The following is a 17,932-nucleotide window of genomic DNA, read 5'->3' on the forward strand; positions in this document are numbered from 1 at the left end:
ATCGAAAAGTGGTTTGTTTTAAATTTTCGATTGTTGCAGCAAATTTATGTAATTGTTATTAACAAAAATACAAATTGGAAGCGCTATTAACAAAAAAGTGGTTCAACTATAGAGAAAATTATGTTTTTCTTGAATTATTATTGTTATTATTAAATTATTTGGATAGCAAGTGAGAGCGTTCATTCAGTTCTGGGTTTTTGGGAGATGCTGACGCATTGAATTTTAACTTCCAGTCCAACAAATAGAATAGCCCTATTAACGTTACCTGTAATATAAAAGTAATACAATTAATATTTTTACTAAAATTTCATCGTAAAAAGTTTTCTATAAAATATTTTAACGTTATTCAGCTTACTAAAATAAGAATAGATGAAGCATACAAGGAACTGACGAGCTTATAATCTTTGTAAGTTTCCATTAGTGCTCCTCCTACCGTTGGGCCTATAAACTCCCTGGACACAAATAACATAGTGAATTATTTGGCATTACAAAGTTTATGTTAAAGTTATGACATACACACAAGTATTTACTATAAACAACAAAATGAAGTATTTCTTTACCCGAGGAAAGTCCCACTGTTGAATATTCCGCCCACCAAACCAGCAGTTGCAATGTTATCTTTCAAACCACCATTTCTGGTAAAATAAAACATAAATATTATTTTTGTTTAAGTTAGGCTGACCTGTAATATTTAAAAACTGTAAACACTTCTAATTACATTACAGAGTTGGTTAGATCATTAAACGTTGGTACAAGTGCCATGCTAAGACCGCATCCCAGTAATATCATTGAACTTGAAATTGAAGCAATACTTTCTTCAAATAAGCCAACGTATGTGAGAACCGGCGAAGGTCCTATCAAAATAAAACTAAATCCAACCAGAACACCACCCAAAATCATGACACAGCGCTCACCTACCTTTATTTAACGTAAAGATTATGTCATTTTTGTGATCGTCTATTAAGCACGTGACTTTATTGCAATCATATAAAGTTAAATTACATCTAAGTAACCTACGTTTGTAAATCCAACTAGGCCGATTATTGGAGCGGTCACTGTGTAGGCAACGGCCATAACAAGAAACATAGAGCCGACCACTACCGGACTTGCATTTAAAGGTTGCATGTGCAAAGATAGAACTGGCATATTAAAGTCCATGGCACCCCACATAACTATCATAAGCAGAGTAGTTGCAAACACATTCGGTATTCTAAAAATTACATTTTGTAAATTAATAAACAACAAAAAAGGTGTTAACAAAAAATATGTAAAAAATTACTTTATCAAGTTAATGAAATTGCCTGGCGGTACATTCTCACTCGGAGTTTCGCGTATTAAGTAATAACTAAGAATCACACCGATAAGCATGGCTATTCCAATAGCTATGAATGGAAATTGAAAACCACCAACCTTAAAACAAGTAGGCAAGGATGTTATTTACGTAAATACATAAAGTTGTTTTTAATAAGCTATAATATTCATAAAATGAGGAGTACACTCGATCTATAAAAACAAATTCCCAAAAAAAGAAACCTCGTACAGCCAACCTCCAATCAGCGGGCCAATAATCATTCCAAGCCCGGTAAAAATTTCAGACACGCCAATCGCAAAAGTAAGTTTTTTTCGCCATTCTTGAGCTAGAATAACAGAGGACCCTGTAAAATATGCGGCACAGCCCAGTGCTTGTGCTGCGCGACACAAGAAACAACAGGCAACGAACAATCTGCTGGAGGTGATTCGAAACAACTGGCTAAAATACAACAAATATCATAACAGTCAAATTATTAATCATGCTTTATTATTCCTATGGTTTAATAAATAAAAATATAATTTCAAAAAATAGCACGAAATTTAAAAAATGTTTAACCTTTACCTAAAAAAGAATGAACAAATACCAGCAAGCCCCAATCCAAAATTAAGCATTGATTTTGCCCCGATGACTGGAATTAGATAACCGTAAATAGGACAGAATAACGCAGTTACGATAGCGTAACATCCAAAAATTAAACCAATTTCAAACTGAGAGGTACCATGCTGAATTGCCTGCATAAAAAATAATGGTAATCCGTTATAAAAAATACATTATGGAAGTTAAGATAATATCTGAAGTAAAAGCTGTTTTTCTACCTCTTTACTGAAAAACGAAGACAGTATCGATATGCTGGCATTGGAGATCATATTAACATAGCATACACCTACCAGCGCGCCCCATTGCCGTTTTGTAAACTGAGAAAAGCGACCTGCTGTACTACCATTTGACTTTTCGTGTCTTATGGGCACAGTATCATTGGATACCGTAAGGTTTGGTGCTGTGAACTCAATTATAGTGGGCGTGCTTGTCCTTTGGCGCGATGGATGGGTGCTTACGCGGGACCGATCTTCGTTTATAGGTTCTACTACGCTTTCCGAAGTTTGAAAACGTGTTGGTGAACTAACAGCATCCAGAAATGTATCTACTGGCGTCGAAGCGTGAAATTCATCTTTCGGAATCGCAAATAGATTAACTGTAGGCGTTATTTTATATTCGGATGACGTCATTTCACAATCAGACTCAAGCGAGTCATTCGCAGAATTTGGTGGCTGAATCTAAGTATAATTTTTTTTCCTTTTTGATTACCATTAACTTTTTATAAATTTAAAATTTTAAGTTCTAAAATAGGATGATATAAGATATATATATTCTTACCAATATTTCTGGATAACAATGTGCTGTTTCGTTTTTTTGTGAATACGGTAGTTTGATAATATGATTTTTGTTGGATTCTGATTTGGATATTGATATTGCTCCATAATTCATTTTTATAAAAAAAATTAAAAAAATAGGCTTTAAACTTTAACAAACAATCTTTGCATTAAAAATTATAAAAAGTATTAAAATTAATATATTTCAAATTTAAACAACTTTTTACGTATAGCAAATCTTCTACCTACAACATTTTCTGATGTTAAACTAATGTAGACCTGATCTTACTTACCACATGTTTTATACAACAAAATTTCCATAGCTAAAAACAAGAAGTTAAACAGGTGCGTTTTACGTCGCCCTTACAGCAAAAATTAAACGCGAAATAGTTGGATTAGGATCAGGGTTGTCAAAAAGTTAAAAATAATTTTTGGAACCACTAATATTTTAGGTAGTTTTTTTAATTTAAAGTTACAAAATAGGCAAAAATAACTAATGTTTATTTTATTACAAAACTATATAACATATTTATATAATAAATGCAATATAACCAGCTTAGAACAAAGCTATTCACATAATAAAAGCTGTTATTAATAATAATAAACTTGCATAATAAATTTACTTACCTCAATCTCAAAAAATAATTTACAAATTTACAATTAAAATAGGGAGATTAAGGACTGCTTATATCTTTATAACGAACCCAAGTAAAAGACCAAGCAATTTCTATTACAGTTTTAATGCTGCAGATTGTAGAATATACTAAAAAGTATTGCCTTATTGCTACAAGTTGTGTATTTAATAGGCATGCAAAAACCTGAGTTAAATTTAAAACTCAACATTTATGCAATTAACAACATCAAAACTTATTTAATTCATTTCTTTTGTAGATTTTGACCGATCTTGGAGAGTCCATCCAACCTACTATGAAGTTGTCTGCATAACTCTTCAGCATTATCTGATATCGAATTTGTAACAAATCTCTCCCGGGCTTCCTCCTTTTTTATGATGTCATAAACCTCCCGTTCCATGGATGTATTTTGATCCTGAAGATACCTGTTAAAAAACGTATTTTAACTAAATTTTTTTAAGACCATCAAAAATGTTAAATTGAAACTTACTTTTTTGCAGATGCTATCTTTATTTTGAACGGAGATTCTTCGTTTCTAGATTGATCCCTAGCTTCAAGGAGTAAGGAAACAGGATCATCATCAAATGACCCTCTCGTAAAGTCTTCCAACAAAAATATTTTGAAATATTAAATATTACAATCATTTTTATAATATAATTGTTAAGCATTGTTCCTTTAAATTATTAAAGATTGGTTACCTGGTTGTTTTTGTGATAAATCATAATCATTGGTGACATCATAATTTAACATGACATCATCATCAGATGTATCTGACAGCATTGTCACAACTGGGAGTTGGGCACTAAATCAGAAAATAAACACAAAGTTAAGTAATGATATAATTAGAATAATGTAATAATAAAGTTTTTATTACCAACCTATCTTCCAAAGGAATTTGATTTTCTTTATGATTTCCACCCTTTTTATATGTCTAAAAATACAAATAATAAAGTTAACAAATTATATCCTGTAAGTATAAATATCTATAATGCATATTTTACTTAGGTACCTTTGAAACTATGGGATGATTTGTATTCTGTGCTTTTTTAACTTGATTAGTATCTAAGAAATAAAAAAAACTATTTTTTAATTTTAAAAATTTGTATAGCAACAAATTTATTATAAGCTTTTAAAGTTTAATTTTAACTAGAAACAATAATTTTTTTTTTGTTTCTTCACCTTTACTGTACTTTTTCTGTTGGGGTAAGAAGTTGTTTCTATTTTGATGTTGGTAATTGTTAACAGTTGCATGTTGAACAGGGTTGTTATTGGTTTGTGCAGATGAAATATATTTTAAAACTGGACGATCCTATTGAATAAATTAATTAATAAATTAAATAAGTTTGTGTATTAAGCAATATTTCTGATGTAAATTCCTATTAAATATATAAATAAGATCACCAATATTATAACAAAACACACTCTGTGTTGGTTTAACAAAAAAAAAAGGGGGCATACACTTTTTATACCTGTATTCTTTTATCCATTATTTCTAAATTTCTTTTGATCAAAGCTTTTGATATAACCTCTTCCTGGTTTCCTATAACAAGTTGAGCTTCACAACTGCTCATTTCAGCCCTTTTTAATGCGATTTCCAATCTTTCAATGGTCGTCTTCAACCTTGGAACATAAAAGTAATTTATTTACAAGATTTGAGGATTTGTTGTGAAATATAAAAGTAAACACAAATATTTATTTTTTTTTATTATAAATCATTACATTTTTTCATTTTTGGATTTGTTTTTTAATTCAATATCTTTGGTGTGTAAAATCTCTGTAACTTTCTCATTCTTTGTTGTTAGTGAAGCAGATTCTTTCTTCAGATGGCGATTTTCACGTTGAAATAATTCCAATCTGTATAAAAAACAAAAAAGGTATTAAATAACATATGGATTACATAATTCTGAAATTTAGATAAACTTTCATTATAAGGTTTTTGATTAATCATTTTTGGTGTCTTAAAAGCATCAACAAAATTATTAAATTAACAAATGAAAAAGGTTTTAATTACTTGTCACAAGCTTTGCAAAGTTCAGTTTGTAAAGTATCAATAAGAGCTCTTTTATCAGTTACTTCTTTCTGCATATTCGCAGCAATTTTAGCTGACCGCTCATCTATGTGTTTAACTGTGTGAAGCGAGTCCTTCATTTAAATTAAAAATTAAATAAATTTTTTAAAGAATATAACAAAAGTTAGGTAAAAAGTATTGCAGAATAAGCTAAAAGCTGTGTACACCAATCTGCAGATAAGTAATTTAATTAGTAAAAATAACAGCATATATTGAAATACATACATTTATAAACAAAATGCATTATTATTGATTAAACAAATCGATTAAATCAAGTATAATGTACACAAATAACTGTTAAAATTAAAAGTAAACCTCAGTTTAGTACAATATTGGGTTTTTAATTTATATATACCTACCTGTGCAGTTTGTAATGCATCTTTTCTCTGTCTAAGTTTCTTTTTAAGTCGATCAGTGTGGTTGAAATATTTTGACTGAATCACTTTCAATTCAGAGTTTAACAAATTATTTTCATTTCGAAGATGATCCAACTTAAATAAAACAAATTTTTTTAATTTTTTTATTACATAATTGTTATTGAATAAAGAAAATACCTAGTTATTAAATACTTTTTATTCTTAAATACCTCACAAATGGCTTCTTTGTGTTTATTAAGAAGGTCTTCTTTCGAGTTTAAAATTTTTTCAAACTCAGTTCTAATTTCAGTAAGTTCCTTTTCAGTGTTTTCTTTGTCTGAAGAAAGATTCTGTATTTGTTGCTCAAAATCAGATTTTATTTTTTCCAATTTTTTGAAGTCTGATTGAATTTTTTCCATTTCACTGGTCATATTCTATAAAATAGTGGAAAAATATGGTTGTGGCAAATAAAGTAACAAAATTTTAAATAAATTTAAAACATTTTTAAATTCTTTAAAATTTAGGCTCTACAATGTTATCAAAATATTTTATTTTAATTTTGTTCTATTTTTATAAGCATAACTTTGCAATCGCTAATTTATACAAAATTTTACCAACCTTAAGTTTGTTTTCTAGTTGCCTTCTTTCCTGATGAGCAGAGTCAGAAATTTTAACAATTCCATTTAATTCAGTTTCTTTAACATCCAATCTTTTTCGAAATTGTGAGTTTAACTTTTTTTCATCTTCAAGCAATTTCTGAGCTTTGTCTAATTCTGCTTTAGTTGTTTTGTTATAGCTTGAAAGATCAATGTAATCTTTTTGTAAGCTAAATTTTCAAAAAAAGATAAACTAAATAAATTAATTAAAATATTATAGTGTGATTTTTTAAAAAGAGAATTTTATTTGAATTTTCTTTTGTAAATTTAAAATTAAATTTACTTACAACTCTAGTTTTGTTTCTAATGCTTGTTTTGCTTCAGTTTGTTCAAAAGATTTTTTTTCAGCTATGCTTAACTGTGTGCTAAGTCGTTCAACCTAAAAAAAGGTTTACAAATTTATGTTAACAATTAGTTTGTTTATTTGACTAATTTAATTTATAATATAATCAAACTGAAAAAAAAACAGAGTAAAATACTGACACAATCTAAAACTAATAAAAAAATATAACACTACTACAACCGTATTAATCAAAAGTTTCCTTAAAATTACACCATCTTTTTATTTTTTAAGTTCATTTGAATTACCATTTGATCTTTTCCTTGAATCATCTGAAAAGCTTGAGTTCTTTCAACAATTGTCTCTGAATTTTGTCTTTCAGTTGCTTCCAGCAAAGCTTGAACTCTGGATAAATCTTCTCTCAATTTCATGTTTTCAATAGTCACCTTTTGAACTTTTTCTTCAGTCTATAAGTAAATTAAACATGCTTAACCATGATACAAAAAAGATAATTTAAAGAACATTTAAAAAAAACATATCATTTAGCAAAATGAAATTCTAATATAATTAAGTTTATTGATTTACCTTATTTCTCTCAGCCTTTTCAGTTTCACTGATTTCTTGGGCAAGTTTTGTGTTAAAGTCGCCTCTTAACTGAGCTGCAATTTCACGCAATCTTCCAATTTCAACTCCCTTCTCATTTAAATCAAACCTTAAATTTTAAAATAAATTTTAAATTAAGTATTGTTATTGTATTTTTTATGATATACAGAGTAATGTGACAATTTTGTTATATATCTATATTAAAAAAAGGCTTAATTTCACACAGACACCATTACATTTACTTGGTATAAAACAATTCTAACAAAAGTAAATATAAAAAAAATTTACTTGAGATTATTTATTTCCAAGTTGTTTTCATTATCTTTTATTTTAAGTTCTTGAACATTGTGTTTTTCCTGATCAAGTTGGTCTCTAGTGTCATCAATCAACTTATTAAGATCATCCACGCTGTTAAGATGTAAATGAAAATTATTTAATAGTAGGTTGTTTAAAATCAGAAATTTTCACTTTGCTAACTTGTTTTTTTTATTTTATGTCAGAATTAACATTTTACTTTTTAAAAAATATATGCAAAAAATAACTTTAAAAATTTATACAAAAATTGTTTATATTTACAGTGTGCAAAATAGGTTAGACAAGTTGCATATGGGAAAACTAAAACAGAAATTTAAAATGGGTTTACCTTTGTTTAAGCAATTTGTTGTCAGTTTTTATCATTTCATTTCCGTCTTTTTCAGCAGTTAAATCGTACTGAGTGTTTATAAGTTGACTTTGTATCTCACCTTTCTCATTTGCATGAAGAGTTTTTACCTAAATAGATTAAAGATCACATAAATTTAAAATTGATTGTCTAACAATCTTGAATAAATGTATATAAAAATAACAGTACAAAGTAATTTAATAAATTCTTTGTTAAAATTTACAAACTTCTTCAAGTTGCATTTTTAAATCAACAACTTTTTGTCGACTTTCAGAATATAATCTCTCCTGCATGTCATGTTCGAGTTGAAGGTCTTTCAAGTTTGCTGATAAAATTTCAACCTTTAAAAATCATGAATATTTATATGTATACCAATCCATAGGGCTATAAATTAACTCCACAAAATATAAGTCAATTTTCAACTAATATCAGAAAGGTAATAGAAAATAAAGAAAACAAATAGAAATTAATGATATTTAATTTTATTATTAAGTTTTAAAAACACTATGTTACTTCTACTCCACCTTATTTTGAGCATCCATCTTGTTTGTTTTTTCCAAAGCAATTTCTTTGTCATGTATATCGGTCAAAGATTCAATTGCTTCTGCAGCATCTGATGAAGCTATCAGTTTTTCTGCATTGTGAGCCTGTTAACATAGGATTTAAAATAATATTTGAATTTATATTAATTTTTGGTCAAGTAAATTGTTAATTATTTTCAAATTAACATAAGTATACAATTTTTTTATTTATTTTGTTACGTATGGTAAAGTTTCTCATATAATTATAAGATATGTATGCGAAAAAAGTCATATTTTTCATTTGGACTTTAATATATTATTTCTATAACCACCTGATTGGTCGCATTAAGCTTGGCCTCCAGTGATAAAACTTTATTCCTCAGTGAATCAACTTCATCATTTATATTTGTGACATATTTTTCTAAACATCTTCCTAATGATTCAGGAGTCGGGCTTGTTAACAAATCAACATCACAAAAACTAAAAAATAGAAATATTAAAACCAAAACTCTGATATCATTTACGAGTCAAATTGATTATTTTATATGTTCCAAAACATAAAGTAATATCAAACAACTTTTTATTAAAAAAAATCTCATAAATTTGTTAAAGGATGTTTGAAAAAAACAATTTGATATCCTAAAAATAAAAACAATCCCACCGTTAAATCAAAATTTTTGGTTAGTAATAACCATATTTTTAATTTCATAATTAATTAAAAAAACTAGAATAAAAATTATTTTTGATAACACAGAGGTAAAATATAATACCTCATGCAAGAACCAGAAGAAAGAATATTTCTTAACTTGGTAAAAACAACTTCATCCGCTTCGTTATTAGTTTGTAATAATTCCATTCTTTCATGAGCATCTAACAAGGCTTGCTCTTGCATTTGGTTTGAGGATGCAAGTTCATTTAAAGTGGACTAAAACATATAATTAATTAAGTTTAAAAACATAGGCAATTTATTAATATCAAGAAAATATAGTTTATGGAAGTATTTTTTTACTTATAGGTGTACATACAGTTAACATACTGATTTTGTTACTACCATTATTTTATTAATCGTACATTAAAAATTAATATATATTGGTCAAACAAAAATACAATTCAAAAATTTCTTAATATTTGCTTGCCCATATTAGATTTTAAACCAAAAACAAAATTGTATCTACTTGTAATTTTTCGATTATATCTTCTTGTTGTCTCATTTCATGTTCTCTTACTTCCATTAACCTTTTTCTTCCAGACACAGTCTCCAATAATTTATGTTGTAAATCTTCAAATGCTGTTCGAAAGTTAAGCTTTTGTTTTTCCATTGCTACTTTTGAATCCTCCAGTTTTCGAGATAAATATTCAACTTGTGCCTAAATTCAACATAAACTTTAGCAAGTGTAAAAAAAACATGAGCTTTAGCAAGTGCATTATTTTTTATTTAAAAGAAAAAATTGTTATAAATCACTATTTCTTAGGGCTTGGTCATTCTAAAAAGATTTATTTTTTTACTTGAGAATCTTCCAAAGCATTTTCCAGGTGTATTTTTCTTTTAGTAAGAGATGAAATATCATAATTTGGATAATCCGTTGTTTGGTTGTCGCTGTGGTATTTGGAACTTCCTGCAATGTCATCGTTAATAGGGTTAAACATTGATGTTGTAGGAAGATTTGGATACGATTTTGTTCCATTATTTTTTGTGTTTAAAAAATCCATAGCAGCATTTTGTGCTGTCATATTCAAGTTTTGTTAAAAAAATAAAATCACCAATAACATTTATTCAAATTCTGAATAAGTAACTATAAATAAATTATTTCAAAAATAATATTTTAAGTAACTTTATCTCAAGATAAATCTATTGAATATTTTACACTTGTCTGCATTTACCTTAAACGCTTAATCTATATCAACATGGTAAAATTTTAACAAAATCTTTACAAAAGCTAAATTGTCTAAATTACAAATATTTAAAGTAACAAATTGAAATTTGTTTGTTTACATATTTACAATAAAAATTCAAACCGCCAACTATTTGAGTTTCGATCAGCTGTTAATTTTCCAGGGTTTCCCCAAAACAAATAATTTTTGAAATATACACCACCTGATTTGAATTCAAGCATAAGCATTTAATTAAGCAACTTAAATAAATTATTTTAAATGAATAACCACATTATTTAATTGTAGAGCTAAATATACATAATAACTAGATTATACCTAAATCGCCTATACCTTTCTCTGCTTGTAACTAACAAGAATTTAATACAAATCAAAGAAAGTAACAAATTTATTTAATCCCTTAAGGGTAACAGGGGTTTAAAGTCACATATTTTTTAATAGTTGTTTAAACAATGTGCAGTACTAACATATTAACAACGCAGATGACAATTTAGGAATAACACAAATTTGAATAACTTTAGTAACTGAATATTCATCAGATTAACATCTGCCTATAAGTATAGTTTAATTTTACAACAGTGTTAAAAGTATCAACATTATAAAGTTCGGTAAAATGCAAAGTTTTTAATAAAAAAAATCTTTTTTTGCTATCTTCTTGGAGGAAGAGACTTAGGAACAACAAATTCTCCCGTTCTTTGTCTTTTTCTGGACTGATCTGGCAATGGACCTACAATAAAACAACTCTTGTTTTAAAACCATAAAAGAAAATCAATATGTTTGTTAAATATTTATTTAATATATTTTAATTTAACAAAAACTTAACATAATTGTCTTAACTATAAATTTACCTGGTTGTGTATGATGATTCTTATTAAGGTTGTAAGCTCTGTGGTCGATTAAATCCAACAACATTTCTTTTGTCACAGGATGTCTAATACTGTCGCACACAGCTTTATAAAAAACATAAGAGTAAAAATATAGAGAAATATAAGAGACCATAATTTTATTGTGACATGTTACTAACCCATTGCAGTTGTGTAGGCATTGGGAAAACTTTTATCTGTTCGTTCCCTCATAAACACCCAGGAGTCATTGGCAAACGTACATTCAATTATCTTGTTGTTATATTTCTTCAGTTCTTTTGTAACCTGTTTGTAAAAAATTAGAAAATTAATAAATTTTCTTTTTAAAGTTCGTCACAAACAAGTACTAATTCACTATCATTAAAATATTAGTGGTTTTTAAAGTTTTTTTATTGTTAAAAAAATAAAATTTAAACAAATATTGAGCTGACACATCCTTAATCCAAATATACCTTCATTACAGCAAAAGGTTTATCTAGTTGACCAACAAACAATCTTCCTTCAAGTTTAGGCACAAGACCAACACCTTGTACAGATTGTATAATAAGCCTAAAGTCAACACTATTATGTGATGACGGCTTCCACTTTAATATTTCATCATTACGACCTGGGGTGTAACCCTGAAAAATAAAAACAAACAAAACTTTTATAGCTCGGCCAAGATTATTAAAAACAAAAAAAGAATTGCGTGAATTAAAATAGTTACATCAATTGGATTTGAAGAGGCAGGTTGATAGATAAGACCATCAATTTCATGAGAGACCATGTTACTAAATCTAAAATAAAAAAAATTGTAAACTTTCGTGTAAAAATTCAATTTTAAATTTTCAATAACTTTATTTTTAAAGTGTTCAATTTTAAAGTTTTATTAGGTGAAAAATTTTTTCATTATACTTAGGATCGAATCGTACCTACTTTTGGTTGAGAAGTTCTCTTGTTTGTTGAATTTCCCAAAATTCTTTTTTTCTCACACTGAATGGTTCTCTCCTTTTATCGATTAAACCCTGTCGCATTTTTTCGTGTCGTGGTCCGATGATTTCTTTATCGATACATTGAAGACGGCGTCGAAAATCACAATCACCAACTGGTTGTGCCTAGTTATTTATCAAAAAAATAATTTAATTTTTTTTTTAATTAAATAAAAGTTTTTTTAATAATTTAAAGCAATGATTAGTATGCAAAAGCTATTCTAGTAAAAATAAAATATAGACTATTATTTATAAATATAAAACCATTATTTATAAAAAATATTTTAAAAATGTTTAAAATTACAACTTTGATTTTTTTATATATCCAAAATGTAAAATTTTCATGGCAAAATACCTACTGAGAATTTAACGATGTCATAGATTAAAAAACGTGGAACTTTTTCCCCGTTAACTACATCTACAATCATCTCTCCATCTAATAATGTATCCCTCAGTGAATTATTTAAATCTTTTCGATGGGGAAACTCTAAATTAGCAATCTTGAAAAAAAATAATAAGGTTTTGTAATATCTTGTGTTAAAGTCAATTAAACAATTATTTTAAAATGGTCATCAAATTCAAAAAACAACTTTTAATAAATTAGTGGTGGTCCCATAGCTAATTGTAAACAAATACATAAATTTGAAACAACAATGAACAGCTAAAATCTATGTAATGCCTTTTATGTTCTTTTCAGTTTATTCTACCTTGAATACAGCGTTGTCACGATCAATCATATACACTTGATCTCTTCCATTTAACAACATTAAATATCTTGTTCCGTCTGCTTTCCAGCTTACCATATAAGACTTTTTGGTTAATAAATTTAAATTTGTGATAGCCATGGATACGGGTTGAGCACCAGGAAAACCTTTTCTGTTAGAAGCAAAATATAGGTAGACAATTGCTATTCTTCCACATATAAATAAATGCACTACACTAGAAATATACCTACCACTATTATTTTTAAAAACTTAACAATGGTAACATTTTTCTTTTGTGATAAAGTATATAGCTTATGTTGTTCTTAATATGAAAGAGACAACTCTATAGCTTAATTCAAAGAAGTAGCAACTACTTCAGCATATTAACTTAATAATCAGTTGTCTATATATTAACATGAGACTCAATATTAAAACCTAAAATGCATACTTTTTCCATTTACACATGTCTTGTACAATTCTTTGAACTTGACCTAAAGTTGGTTGTGTAGAAACTTGTTCTACTCCATCTATATTTTCCATATCATCAATAAATGGCTTTTGTTTTACCTAAATTAAGCATAAAAAATTAGGCAATACTTAAGTGGCCATAACATATATCAAAAATAACTAAAAATAAATAGTATATATATATACAGCATCAAGAAATTTTAATAACAAAAATAACTGAAATTGCTGATATTATTTAATACATACATTAACATGTCGTTCGTTAGAAATATTTGATACTGAGTTACCATCATCATCAACTGCATATAACATTTTATAGATTAAGTTACATCGTTATAATAAATTAAGAAGTGCAAAGGAAACTTAATTGCCAAAGTTCAACACAGGATAGAGGAAACTACTGTTAACAAATTACCATTAGTTTATTTAAAAAGATTTATAAAAGGACATTTTTGTTCGAAATAAAAAAAAACTAGAACAACCAACTCACCTGTATCATCACTTCCTGTGTGCCAGGGGGGTAAAGGTGGTGGAGGGGGTGCATCCTCTCTCGCCCCATACCTGGCAAATAATTCCTCAATGTAATGGGCTTTAATTATTCCTGGAGGGCGTTCTTGTGAAAAAGCTGAGTAGGCCGCTTCAACACTAAAAAACACAAATTAAATCAAAAAAAGTTAAATGTAATTTAAGCTCGAAAAATGTTAAATAAAAAAAGTTTAGGTCGACTGAAATTGTTTAAACAACCTCCAATCCATTTTTTCAATAAGGTAAGCACAAATTAGAAATCCTGTTCTATTGTAACCATGGGTACAATGAACTCCTATAATCGATATTGGGTCTCGTCTTATAATTGATGAACAAAGATCAACAAACAATTTGGTGGAGTGTTCATCTGGGCACTCTCCATGTCTGTATAACAAATTAAAATTTGTACCTGCTATATATTATGCAAGGCTCTATAAACTTTTTAATTTTTTTAAAGTTACCCCCGACAAGATATTTTTTGATGAACAATTCCCTGTGCTGTAAAATCGTTTTTGTCATAGAACCTTAAAATTATTTCAAAAAAGTGGTTTATAACAAATAAAAAAACAAAATAATTATTTTGACATGCAAATATTTTAGCAGTGCTATAATAACAAAAACAATGTGAGATTTAGATAAAAAATTATATATTAGAAGTGAAAAAGGGGTATTATTTAAATATATACCTGTTTGTATTAGTAAGATCTATAACTACTGACATTTTAACCTTCAACCCATTTAAATACATAAATAGCATTTCTGGATTAAATCTGTATTATATTCAAAAAGTAGTTATTATGATGTTTTGAAATATGAAACGATATAGTTACTGTGACTATAAAATTAAAAAACAAGCAACCTTTAGACCTTAATTAGAGAGCTAAGGTCTCTATTAGCGTCGTCCGCCAATTAAAACAAGTAGTACTAAAATAAATGCGGAAAGGGAGGAATAGAAAAGAAGATTATGTAAGGTTAGAAAAATCCCCCCTATTCCGCATCTTATAAACTTGGCCTGTTTGCCTGTTGGCGGACGACGCTAATAGAGCTCCCAGAGCTATGCTTTAAACAAAAAAGCAAATGATCCAAAACTGATAGAAGCTCTATTTACAATCCATTTAAACGACAACACTAATTAACAGATTAAATACCTGCATTCTTCAGGAACATCTTTATCATATTTAGAGCTTAAAGGTGTTTTAAAAGGAAGAAATTTAGTTGCAACAAGACCTCCTTTTCGTGGACAATGAAGCCATCTCGGTGGAACAGACATATTAAAATTTTTAGGTAAAACTCTTGGGCGATTTGGACGTTTAACCGTTTTCTATGCAACTGCAAGCAGGGCAAGTGTTTAGCATATAAACATTTACATTAAGATGTCTTTTAGTAAACACTTTAACGCAAAGTAAACACCTTAAATTCTTACTTCTTTGCATATTAAATTTTTTTAGCTTGAATTTTTATCTATTTATTTGTAAAAACCTCATTAAAAATTATTTAACTTAAAATCTTAATAAAATAAATATAAAAAAAAAATGTTAAATGTTAAAATGTTCATAATATATTAATTTTTTTTTTCCAAATCGCTGTTTTTTAGTCATTACATACTTAAATTTCAATTTATTTTTAGTGTAAATTTAAAGTAAATGGTAAAACCCTATAACATAAGTATACATTAACGTAAGATTCTTCACTAAGAAACCAATGGCGTTCAAAACAAAACTTAGACATGGAATATTTGATGACGTATGTAATGCGGCACATTAATTTCACATACTTTTTAATGATGGAAGATGGAGTAGATCCAGTAAATAGATATATGGATATGATACTTGAAGTAAGTGAATATTATATCTTATATCGTTGTAAGTTAAGACAGAACTAACGAAACTACATAGTTGCGCGCAATTCATTATTTTTTTATATTAGCCACTGTTATTTACTCAATTAAATCTTTAACAGTTTGCTAAATAAGGGATGGTTAAAGTAATAAAACACACCAGGAACTAAAAGATCCAATGACTGTATCATATTTTAGTGTATATTTAAAGTGAATGGTAAAATCCTATAACATGGTAAAACCCTATAACAGCCTTTTGTTTTTTCGTTCTTTTGTTTACGTCGCCCAAATGAAAAAATAGGTAATTAATCAACTTTTATTTACAGAAATAAGAAATAAGAAAAAATCGGACGTAATCTATTTAATAGAAAAAAAAAGATAAACAGAAAAAATAGAATTAAATATTTTTTATGTGTATACAGACGTTTCAATTTCCCTACCGATATACAACAGACGGCGCAGCAGTTCGTTTATTAAATTTGTCGCATTTATACACAGATCCTGTTCATTTTTATAACAATTATATACAATACAATTAAATCAGTACGACATCCGTTGCGCATAAAAGCTGCAACAGAATAACAAGGATTTAAGATATAATGTGAACATTTACAAACTGTATTATAGTATACGTTGTAACAGAGTTTCGTAATGATGTTTTAAATTCATCTTTAAAGACTGAAATTATATTTTAAGCAAATATGAAGTGTTTGTTGCGGATTATATTTAGTCTTGTAGTTATGTCAACTTTAACTTGTTTTTTAATAAGTTTAAAAGTATTACATTTTCCTGTTATAAACAACCAAGTATTATCTTCTTGTGAAACGTACGCGAGAGAACCTAAATTCAAGGTTGGGAACGTCAAAGACAATCGTTATATAGCAGTGACAATACCTAGTATTGCCAGAGCGAAAGCAAATTATTTAACAAAAACCCTGTCAGGGTTAGTAAACAACTTAAACGTTACGTTAAGAAGCAAAACTATTTTTATAGTTTACTTAGCCGATAAAAATGATACTTTATTTTACTTCAACGCTAATAAACTTCAGCAACACTTTTCAAAAGAAGTTAAAGAAGGTCTAATTGAAGTAAGTTAAAAATACATTTGTAAATGCTTAAAAATATAACAAGCTATGTAAATAACTTTTAAAAAAAGATTAAAAAAAGAATTAACAACCCAAATCTTTAAACTATTAGATTATTTCCCCGCCTGTTGAATTACGACCAAATTGGAAAAACGAACTTTTTAACAATTTTGGAGATTCTGCACTACGAAACCAATGGCGTTCAAAACAAAACTTAGATATGGAATATTTGATGACGTATGTAATGCGGCACATTAACTTTACATACTTTTTAATGATGGAAGATGACGTGGACCCAGTAGAAAAATATATGGACATAATACTTAAGGTAAACGGGTTAAATTATCTGCTTGTTGTGAGTACTAATATAGGTTTAAATTAAACATGCATATAACTACGTTCATTCATATTGCTTATATTCTTGCACATTTTTTAACACTGTCGGTAAGTTACGTTTAATTGCGTTAACCATTTTTGAAAAACAAACCTTGGATTACAATAAAACATATAATGTATTTTTAGTTTGCCGAAGAAAAACCAGCTTCGGAATGGGAATATTGCTCATTTACGTCGGTAGGTGGATCTGGAAAGCTTTTTCACCGAGCCTCTTTGGCTCGTTATGCCAGTCTAATTAAAACTTTTTGGAACACCAAACCTCTGGATTGGTTAATGTGGGATTTAGTTCGTTTAAGATATTGTGGGTACGACGGATCACTAGCAAAATGCATTGAACGAAGCAACCAAGATATTCGAATTTATCCACAAACGTTATTTGTTCACACTGGAAAGTATGTCACAATAAAAAATATTGCTACAAAGCATTTATTATTTGAAATAGCTGTTAATATGGGCATACTGTTAAAAAGTCAACATTTAACATATTTTATATTATATTTTTAGACAAACTTCAAGATCTGATGAGTAACTTCAATGCTTAAAAATATTCTGCGTTTCATATTTTTAATTTACCATGTAATAATTTAAAAAAAATAATAAATAAGTTATAACGTTAACTAGATTTACTTTTTGTATCTTGATTTACAAATTACTATTTGCGTAATTTTTAAAGTAATTACGTAGTTTTTATAACAATCAATATAAGCCCAACGACATCCGTTATTCTAGATATATCT

General features: G+C 28.0%; 4 protein-coding genes across 4 annotated transcripts; 1 reads left to right on the forward strand and 3 right to left on the reverse strand.

Annotated features, from left to right (window-relative positions):
* Positions 1-154: 154 nt before the first annotated feature.
* On the reverse strand, positions 155-2,797 carry LOC145764162 (MFS-type transporter SLC18B1-like). The gene is made up of 10 exons (XM_082575761.1): positions 2,687-2,797; positions 2,128-2,586; positions 1,874-2,043; positions 1,534-1,750; positions 1,280-1,410; positions 1,018-1,210; positions 719-918; positions 561-635; positions 356-452; positions 155-265 (listed from the first exon to the last, which is right to left on the reverse strand). Exons 1-10 carry the CDS (start codon positions 2,795-2,797, stop codon positions 155-157), a joined length of 1,764 nt encoding a protein of 587 aa, XP_082431887.1.
* Positions 2,798-3,254: 457 nt separating this feature from the next.
* On the reverse strand, positions 3,255-10,244 carry LOC145758673 (uncharacterized). Its single transcript, XM_082572529.1, has 23 exons — positions 9,966-10,244; positions 9,635-9,826; positions 9,230-9,384; positions 8,792-8,939; positions 8,463-8,585; positions 8,166-8,279; positions 7,921-8,048; positions 7,566-7,685; positions 7,260-7,386; positions 6,983-7,141; positions 6,682-6,773; positions 6,357-6,564; positions 5,969-6,172; positions 5,742-5,873; positions 5,326-5,456; positions 5,034-5,168; positions 4,784-4,934; positions 4,494-4,623; positions 4,324-4,376; positions 4,193-4,245; positions 4,013-4,116; positions 3,805-3,916; positions 3,255-3,739 (listed from the first exon to the last, which is right to left on the reverse strand). Exons 1-23 carry the CDS (start codon positions 10,188-10,190, stop codon positions 3,559-3,561), a joined length of 3,177 nt encoding a protein of 1,058 aa, XP_082428655.1. The 5' UTR covers positions 10,191-10,244; the 3' UTR covers positions 3,255-3,558.
* A 501-nt stretch (positions 10,245-10,745) lies between these two features.
* On the reverse strand, positions 10,746-15,204 carry LOC145740799 (mRNA-capping enzyme-like). Its single transcript, XM_082558650.1, has 15 exons — positions 15,026-15,204; positions 14,564-14,647; positions 14,339-14,401; positions 14,097-14,261; positions 13,843-13,997; positions 13,599-13,651; positions 13,333-13,451; positions 12,888-13,056; positions 12,540-12,680; positions 12,128-12,306; positions 11,919-11,988; positions 11,665-11,832; positions 11,374-11,497; positions 11,198-11,299; positions 10,746-11,076 (listed from the first exon to the last, which is right to left on the reverse strand). The coding sequence occupies exons 1-15, from the start codon at positions 15,145-15,147 to the stop codon at positions 10,997-10,999; spliced, it is 1,794 nt and encodes a 597-aa protein (XP_082414776.1). The 5' UTR covers positions 15,148-15,204; the 3' UTR covers positions 10,746-10,996.
* A 1,211-nt stretch (positions 15,205-16,415) lies between these two features.
* On the forward strand, positions 16,416-17,724 carry LOC145764171 (alpha-1,3-mannosyl-glycoprotein 4-beta-N-acetylglucosaminyltransferase A-like). Its single transcript, XM_082575774.1, has 4 exons — positions 16,416-16,802; positions 16,912-17,127; positions 17,322-17,587; positions 17,700-17,724. The coding sequence occupies exons 1-4, from the start codon at positions 16,416-16,418 to the stop codon at positions 17,722-17,724; spliced, it is 894 nt and encodes a 297-aa protein (XP_082431900.1).
* The last annotated feature ends 208 nt before the right edge of the window (positions 17,725-17,932 follow it).

Source organism: Corella eumyota, chromosome 1 (assembly GCF_963082875.1).
Source record: "Corella eumyota chromosome 1, kaCorEumy4.1, whole genome shotgun sequence".
In the NCBI taxonomy this organism is placed as follows: domain Eukaryota; kingdom Metazoa; phylum Chordata; class Ascidiacea; order Phlebobranchia; family Corellidae; genus Corella; species Corella eumyota.